Source organism: Podarcis muralis, chromosome 1 (genome assembly GCF_964188315.1).
Source record: "Podarcis muralis chromosome 1, rPodMur119.hap1.1, whole genome shotgun sequence".
Lineage (NCBI taxonomy): Eukaryota > Metazoa > Chordata > Lepidosauria > Squamata > Lacertidae > Podarcis > Podarcis muralis.
In genome coordinates, this window is record NC_135655.1 from 42,050,036 (window position 1) to 42,069,464 (window position 19,429).

The 19,429-nt window shown below is 44.3% G+C and overlaps 1 protein-coding gene across 1 annotated transcript in view; it reads right to left on the reverse strand.

Moving 5' to 3' along the window:
• Positions 1–4,147: 4,147 nt before the first annotated feature.
• PLCB2 (phospholipase C beta 2) overlaps positions 4,148–19,429 on the reverse strand; it is a 51,375-nt gene continuing 36,093 nt past the window's right edge. The window contains exons 22-32 of the mRNA XM_028722540.2: positions 18,087–18,191; positions 16,207–16,292; positions 14,764–14,866; positions 14,471–14,542; positions 12,564–12,777; positions 10,928–11,105; positions 9,590–9,666; positions 9,029–9,124; positions 7,012–7,069; positions 6,093–6,179; positions 4,148–4,932 (exon numbers count right to left, since the gene is read on the reverse strand). Coding sequence (XP_028578373.2) covers positions 4,672–4,932; positions 6,093–6,179; positions 7,012–7,069; positions 9,029–9,124; positions 9,590–9,666; positions 10,928–11,105; positions 12,564–12,777; positions 14,471–14,542; positions 14,764–14,866; positions 16,207–16,292; positions 18,087–18,191 — 1,337 coding nt within the window. The 3' untranslated portion in view covers positions 4,148–4,671. The remainder of the gene's footprint in view (positions 4,933–6,092; positions 6,180–7,011; positions 7,070–9,028; positions 9,125–9,589; positions 9,667–10,927; positions 11,106–12,563; positions 12,778–14,470; positions 14,543–14,763; positions 14,867–16,206; positions 16,293–18,086; positions 18,192–19,429) is intronic.

Sequence of the window (19,429 nt, forward strand, 5' to 3'; positions counted from 1 at the left end):
CCAGCATTGAAGGGTACCACATTGGCTACCCCTGCCTTAGGTTAAGGCAGAAATTCAGGCTGTTTTGCAAGTAGTAGTGTAGTTTTATTTTTGTGATGAGTTCAGCATAAATTGAATCTATCTGTCAATTATCTGGCTTGCAGAAAGTGCACAAAAACCACAACATGTCAGGAAGCAAGATGTCATGGGTGTTGGGGAGCATGGCTAGGCAACAACAGCTGCTGGCATGAGTTTGCAGCTTGAGTCAGGCAGTGCATAGAGGACCCACCTCTGAACATCAGAGCCCCGTGCTCTTACTGTCAGCCAAGTTGCCAATGGCAAACTTACCCACGAGGTCTAGAAACTGTTTGTTAATTTTAAAGGAGAACTGGGGTTTTCCCTTGTTCTCTGTCCCCTGCTAGATTCTGCAGGAACCTCCACATGCATGGTAGTCTACCTACTCAGTGGGAGCCCCTGTATGTCAGGTGCTGCATTTTCCTCTTTAATCATTGTTTCTAAGGGCCAAGCAACATCATCCCACCAGCAAACAGCCGTTGTGCCGCTGCTGCCAGACAGCTTTTCTCTGTGTCAAGAACCAGCTCCAGCAGCCGGATGCTCATGACAGGTGTGCAGTGCCTGTTGGTGAATTCTTAGCTCTGCGCCCACCAGCTTTCAGCACATGACTGCAGTCAGATGCAAAGGGGCGCTTGTGGTAGGATGCTAAAAGCCAGAGGTCACCACTAGCGTCAGATGCAGGACCTTTTAGGGTGAATTGGTGGAGACCACATGCTGAGCAGCACCTGGCAGGGTCCTGTGACTTGGACCAACATACCAGGGATGAAAACATTTTAAAAATAGTGTTCTAGCCATTCTTATTAAGGTTATGCTTTGGAGACTTTCAGGCTTCAGTTCTATACACTGGGAGTAAACCACACTGAACTCAGCAGGCATGTAAAGGATTGTACTGTGAGTGTATGGAGCACGAGAACAGTGTCAGCATCACTTCAATTCTGGTGGGTCAGCATTCAAAATTGGCCAGGTATCAGGTGCCTATAAGCCACTTGGGACCAAGTGAGGCTGCCCGGGCACCAAGGATGGCGCCTGATGTTTCCACCATCTGGAGATGCATGCCTGGGGATCCTTGTATATTGTTTTCACACACTAGTAACACATCCTGTAGAATTCTATCCATTATATTTTATCTGCACAATTGGAACAAATTTCAGGAACCTAAAGGTTGTATTGAAAAATACGACTTTTGAGCTGACTGGCCCCCAAATGACATTCCGTTTTGGCGACTGTAACCCTGGTTTAAGGAGCCATTTGGTGCCTAGCTTATATATATGAGTTTCTAATGCTGCAGTGCGTATTTTTCTGGGCACTTGCTTTTGACGTTTTGGTTGCCTGACTCTCCGCACTGCTTGAAAAGTCTCCTCGCAGCAATAGCTTCTGCTTAAGGCTTCTGCTTCTGCCTCCTTACTGGTGTTTGTAAAGCTCTTGGAGAAAGTGCCATGTAACTAATTACAAGGAAGTTAATAAGCCAGCAATCAGGTGAGGTGCCTTCTGCTCCTTTCCAGCCTGCTGGCTGCAAAACAATCTACAGCGACCTTTCTGTCTGTCTATGAAGGGTGGGGGGGGGGGGGGAAGAAAAGTAGATAAAGATCTGTTTGCATATTTCTCCTGCCTATAGAGTTGGCCTATTAGGGAACAATCTTGTGGTCACTGGGAGGATGGAAGAGGAGGACAATAGGGTGCTGTGGATCCCTCACTTAGACAGCCACCACTGGGACCCTTCCTGCTGCAGCAGCAGAAAGCTGTGCTTGTGGTGGAACCCAGAGCAAAGCATGTTGGGGGAGGTTGTTGATCTGAAGAACAGCCACTCCCCACCCCCGGCAAAAAAACCCATTGACCAGCCTTGAAGCTGGTATAATTAAGAATGAACTAGTTGTCACCCACCCTGGCCCCTATGGGGCAGCAGGGCTATGGATGCAGTGGTTGCTGCACCATGAATCCTCTCCAATCCAGGCAGGTGAGAGTGCTCTGTGCATTTGCAAATTAGGATACAATATGAATACACTGAGCATATGCACTTGCACACACAAAATATTGGGTGTCTTAGAATCATAGGATTGTATGTAGCGTTGGAAGGACCCACGAGGGTAATCTAGTCCAACCCCCTGCAATACATTCAAGTAAGATTTACTCAATGGTAGATCCCCTGAAATGAATGAATAAGTGTAGTCGTTAGAGAGTCATAGAATCATAGAGTTGGAATAGACCACAAGGGCCATCGAGTCCAACCCCCTGCCAAGCAGGAAACACCATCAGAGCCCTCCTGACATATGGTTGTCAAGCCTCTGCTTAAAGACCTCCAAAGACGGAGACTCCACCACACTCCTTGGCAGCAAATTCCACTGTCGAACAGCTCTTACTGTCAGGAAGTTCTTCCTAATGTTTAGGTGGAATCTTCTTTCTTGTAGTTTGGATCCATTGCTCCGTGTCCGCTTCTCTAGGACCTGAGAGACCAGGGTTCAAACCTTCACTTAGCTTTGAAGGCCACTGAGTGACCTGGGACCTGTCGCTGCCTCTCTGCCTAACCTACCTCACAGGGTTGTTGTGGAGATTAATTTGGAGGGGGGAATCATGTACGCCCCCTTGAGCTTCTTATAGAATATAAATGGGGTCAATCAAGTAAGTCAGGTCAATTAATTCCAATGGATCTACTCTAAATAAAATGCCACCCATAGTGTCTTGTGGTTAGCTCTTGCATTTAAATTAATCTGGGCTAAATAGTATTCCAGTAGCAGCACTCATTCAGCTGTTTACAATGCAGAGAATGTTGACAAGTGCTTTGATATTGATCGGAACTTGGTCATAAAGTGGGGTGCTCTTTTAAGAATGCAATGCCATTGATGAGCCCAGCAGCGAAGCAGAACCCAAAGCCACTCCCTGAAGTTGTGATTATTATTCTTCCAGTTGCAATTGTTATTGTAGGTCCCTTTGGGTGAAACTGGTTTTCTCTGGTGACTTTGCATGCGGTCCAAGCATCCCTAGATTAATTAACATGGTATTTAATTTCATAGCACTGTAATGCCCTATGGAGGTACGGATTATTTGTCAAGTGAAAACAGTGCACTGTTTTCTGGAAGCTGTTAACAGCCCTTTGAACAACAAATTTTAGGAATTACACAGGAGGTGGTGCCAACAAGGGAAAGGGATTGGCTAGCGAGCTAATATGAATGTATCTCATTTGTTGGACAAAAAATAAACTGCTAGAAATTGCTGACCAACTGCTTGGTGCAGTGTGAAGGAAAGACAAGGCAGTAATGCAAAGCTCTTAGGTGTTCAGTAGTCGTGATGTTCTTCAAATAGTATAGCTAGCTTCAAATATCTGAAGGGCGGAAACTTTCTAAAATGTGTGAACCAAAATGCAGTCATCTGTCAAAATTTACACTTATCTGAATTTTGCAGTGCAGTTTTTACTAAGTAATGTGCATAAAAATACATATCCTGGGGTAAAGTGTGCATAAAAAGTGATTTAGTGATTACAGTGGTACTTCAGGTTAAGTACTTAATTCGTTCCGGAGGTCTGTACTTAACCTGAAACTGTTCTTAACCTGAAGCACCACTTTAGCTAATGGGGCCTCCTGCTGCTGCTGCTGCTGCTGCTGCCGCGCCGCTGGAGCACGATTTCTGTTCTCATCCTGAAGCAAAGTTCTTAACCTGAGGTAATATTTCTGGGTTAGCAGAGTCTGTAACCTGAAGCGTATGTAACCTGAAGCGTATGTAACCCGAGGTACCACTGTATAGCAATTGATCTGTGAGTGCTCTGGTAGCTAGAATTATTTCAGGCCTCTTTTTTGACCATACTATTACCTGCAAAGAAGACACTTTTTTCATTAAACCAGTCATAAACCCTTGGACTTTGATGTAGGTAGGGTGGGCAACCGTGCCCTGGAAGAGGAAAAACCTCACCTCTACGAGAGAGCCATTGCCTTCATGCCCTGCCAGGAAAACCCGTTGAACTGCTGTGGGATATGGGATGCTAAATTAACTGGACATTTATTCTGATCCTTCAGGGCTCTTTTTGTATTCTGACTACAGGTTTTGGTTTTTTTAAAAAAAGTTTATATTAAGTAGTGGGTGGACATAGCAGACGACACAGAGATTTCTCCAAGTAGTTCTTTATAAGTAAGCTGGAACTGAACTGAACAGCAAACAGCTCAGCCGGCCTGCTTTTATAGGCTGTCAACATTGTAACAACAACAGCCCAGGGTTTCCCACCTAAATTAACTTATGTGGACCTGAGTGAAAACTATATACACAATACCCCCTGGTGGCCAGGGTGAGAACTTCAATACATAACAGTTTATTTCTATCCTGTATTGTCACTACGCTGGCCACGTGACCTCTTAAGTGAGATGGGCGCACAACCCTAGAGTCGGACACGGCTGGCCTGTACGGGCAGGGGTACCTTTACCTTTACCTATTGTCACTACAGATCCTGAAAGATAGAAACTCCAGTGTAGACGCAAACTAATCTGGGTTACCAGATCACAGTAATCAAAGATTCAATGAGCTGATGGAAGTGCGACAAGAGACAGCCCATTAAGTTCTATGGAACTGTAACGTCTGGAACAAAATGAGTCATTAAAATAATCTGTGCCTTAAGAACAGGGTCAGGTGAGAGACTCACAGCCTGCTCACCAGTATTTCGCTAGATTCCTCATCCTCTGCCGTATTCTCAGCCGTCTGAGTTTCACATCTTTCAGCAACAGGTATCAGGTTGTTTTCTTGTAGCTGTTGTTTCAGCCCCTGGCCTCCCTCACTGGCAGCATATAGCTCCTCTTTCTTGGCTGCATCAGCTTTCACACAGTTCTTCACTAAAACTTGCACTTCTGCGCCGAGAGCTTTCACTTTGCCTTCGTACTCTGCGAATGCCTCCTGCTGCAGCTGTACGGAGAGAGAGGTCAGCACATGAGACACACATGTTGCTCAGATGCTCAGAAGAAGCCCAGTAGCTGCTTGTTTGTGGGATTTTAAATGGTGCTGCTGGGTGAAAAGCCTTTGTTTTACAAAGCCTCGGTTGTTAAGCGCCAAACTAGGCATGGTCACTTTTGTGATAGGGAGCTATTAGGATCATTTTTTTTATGAAAAGTAGCTGACCATATTTGGATTGGGAGGGATTACTTTGTACACCCACCCACCCACCCACCTTATGCCAGTTCTCTCGTGCAAGGCACCTCGGCAGCCAATAGCTTTGGGGAAGGGGGTAGGAACCGGGATTTTGGAATTACGTGGGCTCACTTTACCCTACACAAGAGGTCAGCATCCGTTTTGAACCAGTGAGCACATATGGAATACTGGGAAAGTATTGTGGGTGACCGTTACAAAATGGCTGCTGTTATTGTGGTGTGGACAAGCACAAAATGGCTGCCATGGGGTTGTGGTATAACGTCCGCCACTAGTGAACTCACAAAGAGAAGCTCTGCACAGGAGAGTGGGTATCGAATCCTGGCATCCACTGAAATGCAAGGATGTTGGATGGGGTAGGTTCAAAGTAGGAGAGGCTTAACCATTGCAAACAGGAGCTGGGCAGGGACAACAAACAGTCCTCTGTGCATTTTGCTGAGCTATTTTCTGAGACCTTCAGCAGGTACCACAGCAAGTACGATCAAGCACACTGGTGTATGTGAGTGCTGTGCTGTTGACCCCTGACCAACACCACATTCCCAGTCCAAATGGTCCCCCTGGTACTCCCAACTCTGGGTAATTTGTTTGCTGTTTCCTTTCTGCGTGATTATGTGCACTAGTCAGTGCCCAGCTGGCTTCGGAGTGAGCTTTGCACCACTTGCCTTCTACAGTAGTCTTTGTCTGACTTGCTTCATTGCCTGAAGCTCCCCAGAATGCCAAGCAGCCACTTGGGTGCCACAAAGCTGGAGAGGGTGCTCAGGAGCGATAGTGTCAACCACCCATTTCATCTCAACCATTCCATAGCAAAACTAGGCCTTCAAAAGAATTGTTGGCTTTCTCTGCTGGACACTTCTTAGAGCCGGGGGTTGGAGTAAATCTCTGGGGTCTATTCTAGACCTTTGATTCTCCCATCCTCTTACCTGGTTTTCCTTTTCCTTGATTGCTTCCAGGCAGGCTGCCTGCTTTTTCTCCAGTTCTTCTTGGTCCCTAGCCTGTTTTTCATTCATCTTGAAGCAGGGAAAGAAAGTATTTTAAAAGCCATCATCTTCAAACCAACAGTATAAAAGCGAAATAAATAAAAATAGTCCAGTAGCACCTTAGAGACCAACTAAGTTTGTTCTAGGTATAAGCTTTTGTGTGCATGCACACTTCTTCAGATAGTATAAAAGCGGCAAATGTTATCGCTAGGTACTTGGGGCATAGGCTCATGGCACAAGTTTGCACAACGGTATAGACTGCCTCTGGGCAAATTAAGTTAGTGAGTGGGGGGGGGGATTTCACACTAGCTCTGCATTTTGCAGTGTGCCCAGTAAAAAGTGATTCAGCGGCAAGAATTCTGGGACCCAGCAAAGAAGACGACGACGACTTAGAGCTCAGGCCCCTGGGCCGCCCCCTAGAAACACCCTGATGAATCCCCGTGGTCCTTCAGCAATGTGTTAAGCTGACAAAGCAGGAGTTCACACTCAGGATTTCTTAGCAGCTAAGGCATAGCTATTTATTTTTTTAAAAATGTTTAAATATTAAATGCCACTTTTCTGGGCAAATGGCTATCCAAAGCAGCTTGCAACCAAGGAGTATAAAAGAAAAAAGAACTAGTTAATACTGTCATTGTGTGAAGGACCTCTCTCCTTTGTGGCCACCCACCTTCCTGACCTAGAGGGCAGGCACAGCAGGAGATTGCAGAGTTCCAGTGGGATGGTAAAGGTGCAGGTCCTCCAATAAATGGTTCGGGCCTAAGCTAAGCTGAGTGAAATGATCCCCAGAGTGTACTTTTGTGTTGTACAATTGGACTAAGATTTGCCAGAGGCCTTATCCAGCTAGTTTTTGTGACAGCCTTACCTGTTTGACCATCTGTACCACTTCCTGAATGTGTGCGTTGTTGATTTCTCTCTTCAGTCTGTAGGGAAAAAACCACCCTATCAACACACTTTGATAATGATAACCTTCAGCAGGGAAACGCTTCAGTTAGTCATGACTGAGAGGTTTATCACAGATGCCCAGTTAAGAATTAAAATGGCAGGGGTGTTAAAGGTACATGATTTGCCAGCAAAAGGCATTGTGTTGTAAAGAACTGTACTAAAGTGATAGATTTATAGGATGTAATAATAATAATAATAATAATAATAATAATAATAATAATAATAATAATAATAATTTATTATTTATACCCCGCCCATCTGGCTGGGCCTCCCCAGCCACTCTGGGCAGCTTCCATAAAAACCACAAATACAGTAAAATATCACACGTTAAAAACTTCCCTGAACAGGGCTGCCTTAAGATGTCTTCTGAATGTCAGGTAGTTGGTTATCGTTTTGACATCTGCTGGAAGGGCGTTCCACAGGGCGGGCGCCACTACCGAGAAGGCCCTCTGCCTGGTTCCCTGTAGCTTTGCTTCTCGCAATGAGGGAACCACCAGAAGGCCCTCGGTGCTGGACCTCAGCGTCCAGGCAGAATGATGGGGGTGGAGACGCTCCTTCAGGTATACTGGACCGAGGCCGTTTAGGGCTTTAAAGGTCAGCACCAACACTTTGAATTGTGCTCGGAAACGTACTGGGAGCCAATGTAGGTCCTTCAAGACCGGTGTTATATGGTCTCGGAGGCCGCCCCCAGTCACCAGTCTAGCCGCCGCATTCTGGATTAGTTGTAGTTTCCGAGTCACCTTCAAAGGTAGCCCTACGTAGAGTGCATTGCAGTAGTGATGATGATAGCAATGTGTGTCAGTTAAGGAAACCTGCACAAATGAATTGGGTTGTAGTAACCTGAGAATGTGCTGGGCAGTACTTACGAGTGTCTGACAAGGACCAGGGAGGGTTAGGTTCAAATTCTCCCACAGCCTTGAAACTAACTTGGGACCTTAGGCCAATCACTGTCTTTCAGTATGGCTGAGAGGGTATGTGAAGTATGTGTGATAAGCACAGAGCAACTGAGGATGAGCAAGTCTGTGTGGGATAGTATGTGGGTCATACTCATGGCTGATATGTGGCCCCTAGAGGGTTGCTTAAGGATGAATGTGGCCCTTGGGTCAAAAAAGGTTAGCCATCATTGGTTTAGCAGGATACCAGAATTCTCACACTGTTTTTAAGTTTTAGGCTCTTTGCAAATAAAAAAATTGTTTCTAGCTAGGCATGGAGGAGAAATTCTGTTTTGTTTTAACTACCTCATTCACACTTCCTGAACCAATATGCAAACTGAAATATGACCATCCTTCAAAATGTGCACTTTCCCAAATTTTGCAATAGCAGTTCTCTATCCAAACCATATACAAAAATATTAGGGGGAAAGGTGCATTAAAATGCACATATTAGTGAAAATAATATTAAAATGCATTACATTACTGGGATTTGCTTGCAAAAAGGCATGCATGAGTCAAAATGTGTTTATTAGGATAAATTTGCACTAAAATACTGGTGAATTTTCAAGAGGATTAAAAAAATAAATTGCAATTTGCTGCAGAAATGTGGAGAACTACAATTAAGACTGGAAAAAGGAAAACTAGGGGTAGGCAACCTAAGGCCCGGGGGCTGGATCTGGCCCAATCGCATTCTCAATCCAGCCCGCGGACAGTCCGGGAATCAGCATGTTTTTCATGAATAGAATGTGTCCTTTTATTTAAAATGCATCTCTGGGTTATTTGTGGAGCATAGGAATTTGTTCACCCTCCCCCCAAATATAGTCTGGCCCACCACATGGTCTGAGGGATGGTGGACGGGCCCACGGCTGAAAAAGGTTGCTGACCCATGACTTAGAGGGCCAGAATTGACAGATTTGTCCATCTCTATTTCTAGCTAATGCCCAGCCCTGTGAAAGAGTTCAGCAGATACAAACTCCAGAGAGGCCAATCAGTCTGCCACAGTACCTTTCCTGGGCGCTCTTGTCGGTTGTGTTCTTAGCCATGGTCTGAATTTTTTCCAATCTTTTCACCTCTAGTTTCTTTTTCATTTCTTTAGTGTCACTGTAGAGGAAGATATCACCTAGAGTTGATCGATTTCAGCAATAACACATTTTTATCTCTGTAAATTGCTGTCTTCTTGTCTACCTAATGTCTTCAATCATTTCAGTCATAGAGCACAGGTTAGTAAAGGAAGCACCACATAATGCTCTTTGTTTACAGGCCTGAAAACGTTCCTTGCCGGAGGTAAATGATCCCAGTGGAATGAGAGAAAATGCATAGGTATTGTGTGCAGGTTACATCATGCAAATCCCTTCTGACCACCCCTTCTATTTCTTGCCCAGCCAAACGACAGGTGAACTAGACTAGCACCAACCAGGACTGCATGCACTGAGCCGTTTCAAAATAATGGCACCCTTCCTATCAGCTGCAATCCAGTCTGAACAGGGAAAACACAAGCAAAAATTAAGCCATGCAAAATTAGTAGATGAAAACGCTGGGAAAAACTTACATTATTTTGTTACCTACCTTTCCCAGGATTCCTTTAGTGCCTTTAGCTCAGATGCTTGTTTTTCTCTTGCAAGCTCAATTATTTTAGAAATTTGCTGTCCAAAGATTAAAACACAGGGTAGAATGTCAGAATTTAATTTTACTCTTTTTCTTTTCTTCCTAAAACTGCAAGTTGCTCCTCCATTTGTGGGAGGGCCTTTTATCCAGTGGAAGCTCTTGCTGGAGGAAGGGAGAAAGAGGCAATTTTTGCAAGTTCCTACTTCTGTTTGCAGCCCGTTGTGCCACCTTTTTCATTGTCCTGGAAGGGCCCCTGACAAGCTGGGGCAGACCTTAAGGGTGCTGCAGGGAGAAGGAGGAATCAGCAAAATTGTAGCCTTCCCTTCCTGCAGCAGGAACAGCCCATGAGCTGAGTACCTACAATAAATCTGGCTGCAACCTATATTCAGCCATAAAATAGGGAACCCCCCCATGAGGTCTATAACAGCTAATTTGGGGTATATTTGACACTGTCTGTGACACATAGACTAGAACATCAGACAACCATAGCAGTGAGGATGAGATGCTGCTGCTCTCTTAGATTAAAATCTACAGAACAAGCAAGTGGAAAAAGTGGTTTTCCCTCACCCTTACCTGCCATTCCTGTGCTGAACGTTTCCTTGTGAACAGATTTATTTGTCTGACACTACTCAGTTGCAACAAAATGATCTGAGTTGTGTTCAGACCGCAGCACCTGGGATCACTGACTTCATGCCTTGAGATCCTCAAAGATCTTCCTCTCGGTGCCCCTAACCGAATGATGCGCACTAGGGCCTTTTCAGTTGTGGCATTGCCACTATGGGATGCCCTCCTCAAAAAGGTGCACATGGGGCATATTTTGGTGCCATTTCAGTGTGAGGTAAAGATCTTTTTATTTTCCCAGGCATTTTAATCTGTCTTTAATCTGTGCTTACTCTATGTGACTTACGTTTTTATACTGTATTATATTTATATTGCTGCTTTTACTGCGATTAGATTTTAAATGGTTTCATTTCCTATTGTGGGCTGCTCTGAGAACTCTGTTGTAGGATGACCTGTAACTACAGTGGTACCTCGGGTTAAGAACTTAATTCGTTCTGGAGGTCCGTTCTTAACCTGAAACTATTCTTAACCTGAGGTACCACTTTAGCTAATGGGGCCTCCCACTGCCGCCACGCCGCCAGAGCACGATTTCTGTTCTCATCCCAAAGCAAAGTTCTTAACCCGGTACTATTTCTGGGTTAGCGGAGTCTGTAACCTGAAGTGTCTGTAACCCGAGGTACCACTGTACTGCAAGCCAAATGTTAAGTAAGGAAAGGGCAATAAACCTCCTATCTGTACCTCTGTGGCGTGGAGCTCTTTCTTCTTCCGAATTGCATCATACTGCTCTTCTCCTAGCTGCATTAGCTCCTTCTCCAGCTTCTCTTTCAGCTCCAAGACTCTGTTGTCAGGAGGACTCTCTGCCATCTCACCGGCGCTCCTTCCTGAGCTGCTGTCATCCACAGTCCACTTCCTGCAACTTCAGACAAAAGAGGAACAATTCTCACAATATGGCTAATATTGTGACCAATTCACTGCTGTACCACCAAGGAGCCATTTTTCACGAGATCTCTGCATGGCATAATATTGCCAGTATGTTCTATAACAGCTGTAGATTATGGGCCTTAATTCTGCCATGTGAGAAAGAAGAGAGGCAGGCAGGGAAACCATTAGGCCTTTGCCAGTCAGACTGTCTCCTTTCAGGACCAGTGAACATCACCTGCCCCATGAATAGGAAGATGAAAGGCTGGGAGAGGGAATTGTTTGTGTTTTATTTTTATGAGCATGAGACTCTTAATCACAGGATCATGGGTTTGAGCCCCCACAATGGGGTAAAAGATTCTTGCATCGCAGGGGATTGGACTAGATCAGGCATAGGCAAACTCCAGTTGTTTGGGACTACAATTCCCATCATCCCTGACCACTGGTCCTGTTAGCTAGGGATGATGGGAATTGTAGTCCAAACATCTGGAGGGCCGGAGTTTGCCTATGGCTGGACTAGATGATCCTTGCAGCCACTTCCAACTCTGCAGTGATTATGGAATTGTAGAATTGATAAGAATTCCATAATCATAGGATTGTAGAGTTGGAATAGTCCCTGAGGATCTTTTAGTCCAAACCCCTGCAGTGCAGGAATATTCTATGTTTCTCTGTGATGGTGAGTGGGTGGGACAGTAGCAGAACTGTAAACTGCCATGGGTGCCTTCACAAAAAGGCAGTATATAAATCCTATAAATAAATAATATAAATAACTTGCTATTTAAGCAGGAAGGTGAACGGTGGAGCCATCATTAATCCTTCGATTTTGCTTCCTTTATACCCTGCAGCTGTCATACTTAGAAAGTGGCTACATAGCAAAACTGTGGTATTGTAATTCTCTGTTTATGTAACAGCTGTTTATTGCAGCTGTTGTGTAAGAAATGCCCTTTTATTTGTTTCCCTTTGTGAAGAGGCATTTCCTTAAAATACATTGGGATCTCTGAGCTTTGTGATTAAATAATTACATGAGACACATCCGTGATTGGATTTTCTTCAGTGCTTTGAATTGCGCCTTTGCTTCCTTCCTTGTCATTGTGGCACTCCCCTTCTGTTTTGTTGTGTATTTGTGTGGCAGGTATCTATACCACTGAGAATAGTAGTACACTGTTCCTGCCATCTGCCAGGGGCTTCTCCTCACACTATTTTCTAGCACTGAGATTAACACAGTATCAACACACAAATCAGTAACACACACCTAAATCTCTCTCTCTAATGCACATACCTAAATCTCTCTCCTCTGGAAAAGTCCTATAATGTCTCAGTAGTGGAACAAATTCCTTTTATGCCATGATACATACATTATGAAAGAAATGTATTAAATAAAGTTACAGTTAAAAGCAAGTCTTCTGATGGCCAAGAAGGATCCCACAGCCTTTTCTGCTCATGATCCAGTTTCTACCTTTTCTTTTTCTGGGTTTTAGGTGGGCATGGCATTTTCTTTTTGCCAGCTTGCGTGCCCAGCTCCATGAAAAGGACAGCATATTTCTGCAACAGCTCTTCCTTGCGCTTGACTGTCTTCCGTTCCACGTCCTTCAGGTCTTTCTCTTGCTTCTTCAACAGTTTCCCAAAATTCTTCATCTGCTGCAGCTCCTCAAAGCTCGCCGTTTGCAGCTCTGAAACACAGCATGAAAAAGAGATGCATCTGCTTAAACGAGATGCTAAATTGCCACTCATTTTCACTGTCCACTTGAAGGACCTTTCTTTGCTATATTCCAGGCACGTCCAACTCCGAAGAGACCACGATCTATTCCCAGTATAAAAAAACTGGCAGTGATCTACCCATTGTCATTGGAGGGAGGAGGAGCGTGCGTGGTTGTTGAGCTTTTTAAGGGTAGGATTGCCCAGAGTTCTTCAGCTTTTATTTGTTAACTTTCGGTAAACTTTTATTTAATCCCACGATTGATAAGGGTCCTGCGCTCTACCAGGATCAGCCAGGGATCTACTGGTAGATGCGATCTACTGGTTGGACATGCCAGCGTATACCCCATCTCCTCTCAAGGTGATCCTACGATTGCACATATATCACAGCATCTCAGCACACAAACCACAATATTTTATCCCTGGGAAAACGTAACACTTGCCTCCACGAAAGAGTTCTGCGCAGATGCGACTCTGCAAATGTCAGAGGCCCTTTTTGGGTATTGTTTGTGACACTGGAGTCCACATTGTCTTATGCATGTACAGGGCTTACCTGGCCCCCTTTCCACTGAGTCTGTCATGCTCTCTGGAAAGCCATTCCTAAGACACAGGACCCTCCAAATATGCAATGCAGAGTAGAGGGTTAATGATTCCCCCCTCTTGCATAGATTGCAACCCACAACATTTTTTGAAATTTTTAAAATGTGTGTCTCTGTGTGAAGTTCAATTTATTTATTTATTGGAAAGTGTAAATATTGCTGTAGAATCTTATGGACACTGTAAGCTCTCCTATTTTCTGTCTTCAGTGCAGGAGCACTCATTTAACCACAACTTTTAAAAAATTGGCTAGCCATAACAAAGTCACTACCTACCTTTGCAGCATTGTTCCATAATTTTATGAACCTTCTGCTTAGCCTTAGAAACCTTCTGTTTATTCTTATATTTTAGATGCCCTCCAGCACACATCTAACTACTTAAAATGTGTGTGCGTGTGTGTTCTTCCACCCCTTAAAAATATGCAGATAAAAAAGTGATGGACAATTCTATTGTTTTATTTTTGTAAACCACTTTGAGGTATTTTACAATTAAACGGTGTATACATTTTATGAAATAATAAAGTATGAATCTGTAGTTCTAACTACTTTTATGCAACAATAAACCTGCAGTTTTATTATTTTCATTAAAAACAACTGTATAAGATTACATGATTCCTGTGAAGAAAACTGGCTGGATTGTTAAAGTGTGTCAGTTAAATCATTCCAACACCTTATTTTTAAGGTCCAGGTAATCCCAGAAAATGAAAATATGCTGTTGGGATGTGCTTTGCAGGATTCTGTGGCTATGTCCAGAAGCCGCTATCAATTCTGTGCAGGATATAGGGAAAGGTGAATCGGAGCCTGTGGTTGACTTACCTCACATTTTGTAATGAGTTCACTTCCAGCACAGTTACAGTAGCACAAGGCTAGCCAACATGTTGCCTTCTAGGTGCTGCAGGACTGCAACTCCCATCATACCTTGCTATCGGCTATGCTGGCTAGGGCTGATGGAAGTTGGAGTCCCAACAACATATGGAGGGTGCCATATTGGCTGTCACTGCAAAATCAGCACAGAAATTACAGTAATTTGAACTTGAATGTTGCCATTCAACAAGAACAGGATTAGAAATACCTGTAGGTTCTTTTGTAGGTTCTTTTGTGGTTTCTTCTTTTCCTGTCGAGGTTCCTTTTCCATTCAAGGTTCCTGAGGGGGGAAAACACACGACAGATGAGTGAGCTTATTCTGTCTCGTGAAAGATAACAGCCATTGAAATTGATCACAACCAGCATGTTAAGTGAGTCCCAATGAAATGAGAAATGTCAACCCTGCTTCTTGTCTCCTGGATCAAGATCATTTCTTTTCAGAATCTGAACAGCGTATATTTAAGCGGCCGTGCTCAGCCCCAACCATATCCATAGCATTACCTCCAGGCCCGTTTGAAGGAGGAGTACTAAAGGTCCCTGTGGCATTATGTATCCCGTTGGTATTGAGTTGAACAGATGAAAGACTTTTTTGCAAGTCAGGCCCCTAAAACAAAAATTAATTGTGCATCAGTTATAGCAAAACGGATCACTAGAAACAACTGGACACTTTCCCCTCAGTTTTGCTTCGTGGCATTGTGTATTTTGCCACACTGAAACTATAGGAGGCATAAGAGAGAGAGAGCCATAAGGTACATCTTTAATCTTCTTGCAAACTTGCATCACTGTGGACTTTGGGTTTTAGTCTGGTTGGTGGTGGCACCCTCTTGTCCCTGCTGGAAGCTGAGGAGACACTGGCTTGTGTCTTATGTGGCTGAACAGGCAAGCAGAACAGGAGATTCAGGAACAAGCAATAAATACACTAGAATTGAGGAGGGGGTTGCATTGCAGCTTGTGGCAGGGAAAGGAGATGCTTGTGGTTACTAGTACAGTAGTGCACTAATGTGCCAGGCACAGGAGCCTTCTATGGAAGTGTGTGCTACTGCAGTATTTAATCCATTAACTTGGTCAATCAGTCAAAGCCATTCATTGATTTAAAACCTTAACTGCCTGCAGTGGCATAAATAATTTCAAACACAATGCTAAGAATGCATTTCCATCTCAAGCTCTTTCAAAGAATCCTGTAGATACAATTAATGTGGCATGTAATGCTTGAAGCAACTGCTTTTGATGTGAAAAATAGTCCCCAGATACATCCTATTTGAATTTTTAAAAAAAGATCTAGTGGGTGTCAGTTTTCCTATCCCAATGAATGAATGCTCATTTTTTAAAATTGCCAGCAGCGAGCTTCTCCATAGAGAAAACTAGCATTTGGGGCTGCCTCTCCTTTTATGGAAAATGGATATTCTAATTCATTATGGAAATGCACACGTTTAAAGATGCACAGTATAGGATGCTGTGATGTCATTGTACACATGCAGGAAACTAATAAAAATGTAAGTCCAAGTGTGTTCACTCATTCCTTTCAGTTAGTGTCCCCCTTGTAAAATTAATTGCATGTGGTTCAAGCCAACTCTGCAATACCCAAAATGGGTAGAATTCTGGACCATCATTTTAAGACTATTCTTGGGAACTGAACTTTACTCAGGATCCAAATTCTGCTGCCAGCTTCTGCCTGTAGGCCCCTCCTAGGGCGAAAAAGTCTCCTTTTAAGAACTGGTTCCCCTCCCACATTCCTGCTCTTGATTCCCCTAAGCAAATAAAACCCAGATGGAACCTCCACGTCTTCTCTACTTACCACTTCAGGCATTTTTGATATGCCCCATTTGCAGTAACTTCGGCTTTTATTGCATGAATTCTGCTGTTAGTCACCTTGAACTGTGCAAGTGAAAGTGGAATGCAATTATTCTGAGTAGGTAAATAAATAAAAGTATCTGTGGAACTCACCTCAGGAGTATCCTCTTGGCTCTTCTCTGATTTTTTGTCATGTGCGTTAAAAAACTTTATTGGGTTGGAGAGCGCCATGGTGAGATCTAGGGAAATAATCCAGGATTTTCAACAATATCATATCATCCCTCTCCTACTTATTCCTTACTGCTATGTTTCTAGGAATATGTTAGAGATCATATATCCTGAGTTTTGAGTCTCTCAGTTCTCCAGATTCATGCATAATAGCACAGGTTCATTAAGGGAGCAACCCTTAATGAAGTTCTGTCAGGATGAGCAGGCTAGGATTCAGCACATATCTGGATAAGCCAGGGGTTTTCAGCACAGTTGGGCTACACTGGCTTAACTCTCTCATCCTCAGCTCAGCATCCCCTACATCCCAGCTGGCTATGCTGAGCCCAGTAGAACTTAAGCTGGTGTAAAGAGGTGTTTGGATTTGCTATCCCACTTTATCACTACCCTAAGGAGTCTAAGGGACTCAGGGACTAAGGGACACAGGTGGCGCTGTGGGTTAAACCACAGAGCCTAGGACTTGCCGATCAGAAGGTCGGCGGTTCGAATCCCCGTGACGGGGTGAGCTCCCGTTGCTCGGTCCCTGCTCCTGCCAACCTAGCAGTTCGAAAGCATGTCAAAGTGCAAGTAGATAAATAGGTACCGCTCCAGCGGGAAGGTAAACAGCGTTTCCGTGCGCTGCTCTGGTTCGCCAGAAGCGGCTTAGTCATGCTGGCCACATGACCCGGAAGCTGTACGCCGGCTCCCTCGGCCAATAAAGCGAGATGAGCGCCGCAACCCCAGAGTCAGTCACGACTGGACCTAATGGTCAGGGGTACCTTTACCTTTAAGGAGTCTCAAAGCGGCTAACAATCTCCTTTTCCCTTCCTCCCCCACAACAAACACTCTGTGAGGTGAGTGAGGCTGAGAGACTTCAGAGAAGTGTGACTGGCCCAAGGTTACCCAGCAGCTGCATGTGGAGGAGCAGGGAATCGAACCCGGTTCACCAGGTTACGAGTCCACCGCTCTAACCACTACACCCCACTGGCTCACCCCCTGAAAAGGGGGTGTATCTCTTTAAGCAATGGTGTTCTTGGGACACATGCCTCATGGGTAGGAGATGGCTACTCACATCAGGACACATTTCCACTTCACCCCTCCCATTTATGAAAATCACTGGATTTATGTATACCTCATCCAGCCCTTAAGAAACAACTACTACAAATAATGACCACCTGACCATCATGCCTCAAGTTGTCAAAGGGCCTACAGAGTTGGCAAGTCACATTCTGGATCTGGTGCTTGTAATGGGTTGGTGAAAGCGGACCAATAGTGGAGGGTTTGTTGTGATCCAGTTGTCATGGTCAGACCATTTTCTAGTAAGGTCTACACTGCTAACTCGTTTTTCTTCATGGTGGTGGTTTAACCTTTGAAATTCTTCATGGCACAGAATCCAGATACTGTAAGGATCACCTTCCATATTAACCTGCCCAACTTTTACTGAGCCCCCTCCCAGAGTGTCACCACCTTCGCAGATCAAGAAGGCAGATCTGTGGCACCCCCAATATAGAACTCCTTCCCAGGTACCTGCTGGATTATCTTTTCGGTGAAATGTCATAGGAAGACATTGTTATTTCTTCAGGCATTTGAATGATGCATATTTTCAATATTATAAGGGTGATGCAATTTAAACTCTGCTAATATCTGCAGGTTTTATTCTGCTGTTTTAATTAAGACTTCATTTGCTATTTTGTATTGATTTTAACTGTGCCATTGTACATTTTATCATTGTAGTTTTTCTTTTCTGCTCTGGGGTAGATATTATGAAGATGCCACTAAAAAAAAAGAAGGTAACTACATCCCTCTTTCAGGTTTTTGGAATACGGTACCTGCCCACGAATCCGGAACATAGTCTTTCATCTCCACATACACAAAGAGAGAAGGCATTGTAAGTGGCATGTTGCTCTCACTACGAAGGCAAACATGGTGATAGCCTAAAACAGAAAGCACATATCCCAATAGAAACAGGTGGCAAACAGAATGCTACTGAGGGACTGTTTTGGAAAATGCTGGTGGCAATCAGAAATCAGCTTCGGATGATGCAAGGTGCAGCAAGTCACCTGCAATGGCAGGTTCTGCGTACCAGTAAGCAGGGCTGGCCCAAGGCATTTTGGCACCTGAGGTGAACCACAAAATTGTGCCCCCACCAGGGGAGAAGGGGTGAGTGAAGATCCACATCAGGAACAAGGGGCAATAGTGATCTACATCAGGAACTAAGTGTGTGGGGAGACCAGTAGCACCTCCAATTTGCCAAGAGGCTGCTGTGGAGGTGGCATGGTGGGGTGGGTGGGCACTGCGGAGGGGACGCATCCAACCTCCAAGGTGCACACTGCAACCATTGCTGCCACAGTGCCTTCCTTGGAGTCTGGCTCTTCTGCCCGCCTGGATCCTGCTGCCTGAGGTGGTTGCCTCACCTTATCTCATGGATGGGCCGGCCCTGCCAGTAAGGATAGTGGGCATGGGAGCTGACTCATGGAGCACAGGCCCTCAGGAAGTTATCCTGTATAAGTCCTATTGAAATGGCCAGGAGTTATGAATCACAGATAATAGAATTGTAGAGTTGGAAGCGACCACAAGGAACATCTGGTTCAATCTCCTGCAATGCAGGAATCTTTTGCCCAACATGGCGCTCAAACCCATGATCCTGATTTTAAGAGTCTCATGCTCTACCAACTGAGCTATAGTTGTGGAAGCTCCGTTCATTTCAATTAATTGTGGCAATGTCTCAGTCTGGTGAGGAAAACAATAATTTCCATATACAAACCATGACACATCCTCACTATGAATATTTATGGCTCTGGAAATGATAGGGTAGAAGTTAGTGAAAGGACTCTAGAAAAGCACAAGCAAAATGACCAAGCACCTCTTGTATACAAATAGACTAAATTGCTAGATTTTTCAGTTAACAGAGGATGCAGCTATGATTAAGTTATATAGAAAGGGAAGAAGCAGAGGGCATTTGGTAAAATTAATAAGCATCAAGTTTAATATCAACAGAGAATACACAGACACACACACAGAGAAAGAGAGAGAGAGAGAGAGAGAGAGAGAGAGAGAGAGAGAGAGAGAACAAACATAAAGCTCACTGCCACTAGCAGTTTCTACATATATCCTATAACACATGAAGGGCATATGGATTCATGCAGAGAAATTACTAGTCAACCAAATGATC